This window comes from Hemibagrus wyckioides, linkage group LG14 (assembly GCF_019097595.1).
Source record: "Hemibagrus wyckioides isolate EC202008001 linkage group LG14, SWU_Hwy_1.0, whole genome shotgun sequence".
In the NCBI taxonomy this organism is placed as follows: domain Eukaryota; kingdom Metazoa; phylum Chordata; class Actinopteri; order Siluriformes; family Bagridae; genus Hemibagrus; species Hemibagrus wyckioides.
The window spans coordinates 18,501,858-18,507,510 of NC_080723.1; the positions used below are offsets into that span (position 1 = coordinate 18,501,858).

The 5,653-nt window shown below is 49.3% G+C and overlaps 1 protein-coding gene across 2 annotated transcripts in view; it reads left to right on the forward strand.

Annotated features, from left to right (window-relative positions):
• Window positions 1-559: 559 nt before the first annotated feature.
• The window catches only part of hars (histidyl-tRNA synthetase), a 16,984-nt gene continuing 11,890 nt past the window's right edge, over window positions 560-5,653 (forward strand). The window contains exons 1-3 of one of the 2 annotated variants that reach the window (XM_058408761.1): window positions 560-717; window positions 1,583-1,924; window positions 2,443-2,532. In XM_058408761.1, the coding sequence (XP_058264744.1) occupies window positions 1,814-1,924; window positions 2,443-2,532 (201 nt within the window). In that variant the 5' untranslated portion in view covers window positions 560-717; window positions 1,583-1,813. The remainder of the gene's footprint in view (window positions 718-1,582; window positions 1,925-2,442; window positions 2,533-5,653) is intronic. The other variant, XM_058408760.1, reaches the window with a different exon arrangement.

Here is a 5,653-nt window from a genome sequence, read left to right on the forward strand (position 1 = left end):
CATCTATCGGTCGACTGGAGACAACTATAAAGAAATGAGGAAAACCTCAGGAGTTAAAGTGTTATAAAATTTACAGTCTGTTTTTTTTCTTCATCTGTTTTCTCTGTCTCTTTTTCATCTGTTTCTCTCAAATCTCAGCCCTTGAGATTAAAAAATAAACAAAACAAAAAGATGGCAAAAAAATAAATAGCGTGAAAGCTGTAAATCCACGCATGCGCACTAGATAATTTCTCGATTTAAGGAGATTTTTTAACATGTATGTTTTTTTTATTAACATATACATTTATATTTATGTTTTTAGAAGAAGAATAAAACATAAATATAAATGTAATAAATGTTTTGCCACGATCGCATACATTTAAGTTGAAAAACACAAGTTTAACAGACTTAATTCTTTTTGCATAGAGAGCATGAAGTAAAGACACAGCGCCTTAATGTGAAATTTACTACTACTACTACTACTACTACTACTAATAATAATATATTAATAATAATAATAAAATAATAATAATCCTGTAGCGGTGCCGACGTCTAATGTCCGCGACAAGAGTATGCGTGGGTGAGTGAGTGCGCATGCGCAGGAAGAAGGCAAGGAAAGGTACTCATACCGGTGAATGCAGAAGCACCATGGCCGACAAAGCGCAGATACAAGAGGCGATCAAAGTACAAGGAGAGGTGGTGCGAAAACTTAAAACAGAAAAAGCCAGCAAGGAACAGGTCTGTGTGCATCATATGCGATTATACTTGTTTTTAATGCAAGCCCGGTACGAGCATTACCCTCATGACGTCATGAGCGACTGGATGCTAACATGTGCTTTTAGCTTCGACACCATAAACAGCATTGTAGTTATATTTTGCTCTAACGGCTCATTGCATCACGATGTAAACACCGATCCAGTGATGGTACAGTTGGTATAAGCTTAGAGCTTCTCTACGCTTAGCATGTTGCTACTCAGTGTTAGCAGGGAGCTGATGCAATATTAGGATAGAGCTGTTAGGAGAGAAGGCAGTGCTGGCTCAATGCCACAGAGTTACTGTCTACTTTCATACTGCCTGCTAGATTTTAACATGATACTTAGGTGATAAATATGACCTTTAACTATATTTAAAGTGATAATCTGATTATTATATGATTAGAGACGAACAAACGATGTCTGTGATCCATCTCCTCATCTTCACATTTGTCAGTTTTTGTTAATTAAGTAAAAAAAAATCCATCCTGAAAGTAATCCAGTTTTGCATATTGATCTCGAAAATTAATACACGATCATCAGATCTGTTTTGTACTGGAATTCCTCTTTATTGACGTGTTAAAGGATTCCTGTGTGACCTACAACTCTATTCGACTACACACCTTTAGTGATGCAGCGGCGCTTTAGTGATTTAGTCTCGCTTCTCATCTGCCCATCTGACTAGTCAAAACTGTCGGAAACTCGGTCCATGTCAATGAGCCGGTGTGGTATGTTGGTTTGATGAGAGTAGTGTGTTCCTGTGTGATTATTCTCTTGATGCAGTTTAGACTGCGCCTGATTTTCACACCTTGCTTTCATGTTTTGCTTCCTTGATGCTGCGATGCCCCTAGTGCTAGGGTCGCTCACCACTTTTCTCCTGTTCTTCCTGCTTGCTGCTGCTGCTCCTGTGGTTCCTCCATATTTCTTCTATACTCATCATCATCATCATCATCATCGGCATCGTCTTGCTCTCCTGATTGGTGGACGCTTCCAATTGCTTGGATTTCACGTGTTCTGGACCTGACCTGCGGATGGTGTCCGATTCCTGAACTCTGGTGCGACGACTGTGTGTGTGTTGTAAAATGGCCACCCTGGGCTTGGTGTGTGTGCGTCTCTGCGCTGGACTGATGGCACGCCGGGCTTCGCCGTGGCTCCGCCCCCTGCGCTGCCTTTCTGGGATGACCGTATCTCAGGTAGGAGAAAAGAAACCCTGTTACGAGTTCCACTCTTTTCTGCATTCATTCTTTATGTGAATGGGAGCAGATGCGCAAATGTCCTACTGCAGACATCATAATGAAACCCTGAATAGAAAGAGCTGAAATGGTGAACTTTGATAAAGCTGACCTCTTGAAGGAGAGCAAATAAGGGTTCATAGATTAGATCTATAAATGATTATTGCTTCTCTCCAGACACAAGCCACATGCATGAAGAGCTAGCTTTTGCATTATAATAACAGCTCAATCTGAACTGTAGAGTCATGGCTGCTTTTTATCAGAATCATCTAGAAGGATGTAAAAACACCCAGGACAAGAATGTGCAGGAAATGAGTTCTGCATAGCTGCTTATTTTTCTAGAGAACTCTTGATGACTGCAGAAGACTGCATGCCTCTTTAGTTTGCATGTACTGAAGAATGTCCTGCTCTGAATGTCCCGCTGTTAGTGACGGGTATTAATGATTATTTATAGTTTTGGGGTTATTTTTTCCTGACAGATTGATGAAGAAGTCGCCAAACTGTTAGAGCTGAAGGCTCGGCTCGGAGGAGACGATGGCAAACAAATGTTTGTTCTTAAGACAGCGAAGGTAGGAGAAGTAGGGCCTGTGTGTGTGTGTAGGGCCTGTGTGTGTGTGTGTAGGGCCTGTGTGTGTGTGTGTAGGGCCTGTGTGTGTGTGTGTGTAGGGCCTGTGTGTGTGTGTGTAGGGCCTGTGTGTGTGTGTGTAGGGCCTGTGTGTGTGTGTGTAGGGCCTGTGTGTGTGTGTGTAGGGCCTGTGTGTGTGTGTGTAGGGCCTGTGTGTGTGTGTGTGTAGGGCCTGTGTGTGTGTGTGTGTAGGGCCTGTGTGTGTGTGTGTGTGTGTGTGTAGGGCCTGTGTGTGTGTGTGTGTGTAGGGCCTGTGTGTGTGTGTGTGTGTGTGTAGGGCCTGTGTGTGTGTGTGTGTGTGTAGGGCCTGTGTGTGTGTGTGTAGGGCCTGTGTGTGTGTGTGTAGGGCCTGTGTGTGTGTGTGTAGGGCCTGTGTGTGTGTGTGTGTGTAGGGCCTGTGTGTGTAGGGCCTGTGTGTGTAGGGCCTGTGTGTGTAGGGCCTGTGTGTGTAGGGCCTGTGTGTGTGTGTGTAGGGCCTGTGTGTGTAGGGCCTGTGTGTGTGTGTGTGTAGGGCCTGTGTGTGTAGGGCCTGTGTGTGTGTGTGTGTGTAGGGCCTGTGTGTGTAGGGCCTGTGTGTGTAGGGCCTGTGTGTGTAGGGCCTGTGTGTGTAGGGCCTGTGTGTGTAGGGCCTGTGTGTGTAGGGCCTGTGTGTGTAGGGCCTGTGTGTGTAGGGCCTGTGTGTGTAGGGCCTGTGTGTGTAGGGCCTGTGTGTGTGTGTGTGTAGGGCCTGTGTGTGTAGGGCCTGTGTGTGTAGGGCCTGTGTGTGTAGGGCCTGTGTGTGTAGGGCCTGTGTGTGTGTGTGTGTAGGGCCTGTGTGTGTGTGTGTGTGTAGGGCCTGTGTGTGTGTGTGTGTGTAGGGCCTGTGTGTGTAGGGCCTGTGTGTGTGTGTGTGTAGGGCCTGTGTGTGTGTGTGTGTAGGGCCTGTGTGTGTAGGGCCTGTGTGTGTAGGGCCTGTGTGTGTAGGGCCTGTGTGTGTAGGGCCTGTGTGTGTAGGGCCTGTGTGTGTAGGGCCTGTGTGTGTAGGGCCTGTGTGTGTAGGGCCTGTGTGTGTGTAGGGCCTGTGTGTGTGTAGGGCCTGTGTGTGTAGGGCCTGTGTGTGTAGGGCGTGTGTGTGTGTAGGGCGTGTGTGTGTGTAGGGCGTGTGTGTGTAGGGCCTGTGTGTGTGTGTGTGTGTAGGGCCTGTGTGTGTGTGTGTGTGTGTGTAGGGCCTGTGTGTGTGTGTGTGTGTGTAGGGCCTGTGTGTGTGTGTGTGTGTGTGTAGGGCCTGTGTGTGTGTGTGTGTGTAGGGCCTGTGTGTGTGTGTGTGTGTAGGGCCTGTGTGTGTGTGTGTGTGTAGGGCCTGTGTGTGTGTGTGTGTGTGTAGGGCCTGTGTGTGTGTGTAGGGCCTGTGTGTGTGTGTGTGTGTAGGGCCTGTGTGTGTGTGTGTAGGGCCTGTGTGTGTAGGGCCTGTGTGTGTAGGGCCTGTGTGTGTGTAGGGCCTGTGTGTGTAGGGCCTGTGTGTGTAGGGCCTGTGTGTGTGTGTGTGTAGGGCCTGTGTGTGTGTGTGTAGGGTCTGTGTGTGTGTGTGTGTAGGGCCTGTGTGTGTGTGTGTAGGGCCTGTGTGTGTGTGTGTAGGGCCTGTGTGTGTGTGTGTAGGGCCTGTGTGTGTGTGTGTAGGGCCTGTGTGTGTGTGTGTAGGGCCTGTGTGTGTGTGTGTGTGTGTGTGTGTGTAGGGCCTCTGTGTGTGTGTGTGTGTGTAGGGCCTCTGTGTGTGTGTGTGTGTGTGTGTGTGTGTAGGGCCTCTGTGTGTGTGTGTGTGTGTGTGTGTGTGTAGGGCCTCTGTGTGTGTGTGTGTGTAGGGCCTCTGTGTGTGTGTGTGTGTGTGTGTGTAGGGCCTCTGTGTGTGTGTGTGTGTGTGTAGGGCCTCTGTGTGTGTGTGTGTGTGTGTAGGGCCTGTGTGTGTGTGTGTAGGGCCTGTGTGTGTGTGTGTAGGGCCTGTGTGTGTGTGTGTAGGGCCTGTGTGTGTGTGTGTAGGGCCTGTGTGTGTGTGTGTAGGGCCTGTGTGTGTGTGTGTAGGGCCTGTGTGTGTGTGTGTAGGGCCTGTGTGTGTGTGTGTAGGGCCTGTGTGTGTGTGTGTAGGGCCTGTGTGTGTGTGTGTGTAGGGCCTGTGTGTGTGTGTGTGTAGGGCCTGTGTGTGTGTGTGTGTAGGGCCTGTGTGTGTGTAGGGCCTGTGTGTGTGTAGGGCCTGTGTGTGTGTAGGGCCTGTGTGTGTAGGGTCTGTGTGTGTGTGTGTGTAGGGCCTGTGTGTGTGTGTGTAGGGCCTGTGTGTGTGTGTGTGTAGGGCCTGTGTGTGTGTGTGTAGGGCCTGTGTGTGTGTGTGTAGGGCCTGTGTGTGTGTGTGTAGGGCCTGTGTGTGTGTGTGTGTGTGTGTGTGTAGGGCCTCTGTGTGTGTGTGTGTGTGTGTAGGGCCTCTGTGTGTGTGTGTGTGTGTGTGTGTGTGTAGGGCCTGTGTGTGTGTGTGTGTGTAGGGCCTGTGTGTGTGTGTGTGTGTGTGTGTGTGTGTGTGTGTGTAGGGCCTGTGTGTGTAGGGCCTGTGTGTGTAGGGCCTGTGTGTGTAGGGCCTGTGTGTGTGTGTGTGTGTAGGGCCTGTGTGTGTGTAGGGCCTGTGTGTGTGTGTGTAGGGCCTGTGTGTGTGTAGGGCCTGCGTGTGTGTGTGTAGGGCCTGCGTGTGTGTGTGTAGGGCCTGTGTGTGTGTGTGTAGGGCCTGTGTGTGTGTGTGTAGGGCCTGTGTGTGTGTGTGTAGGGCCTGTGTGTGTGTAGGGCCTGTGTGTGTGTAGGGCCTGTGTGTGTGTGTAGTGTTTGTGTGTAGCGTCTGTGTGTTTTTGTAGCGTCTGTGTGTAGTGTCTGTCTCTGTGTGTGTGTGTGTGTGTGTGGTGGTGGGGGGGTTGTACAGTACTGTTATACTCTGCCTTGAAGAAACAATTGAAGACATTATAAATGTTTGTGTGCTTGTACGGGTCTACACGTATGTGTGCGTGTCTGTCTGTGTGTGTTTGTGCATGTGTCTGTGTTTGTGTGTCTCTTTG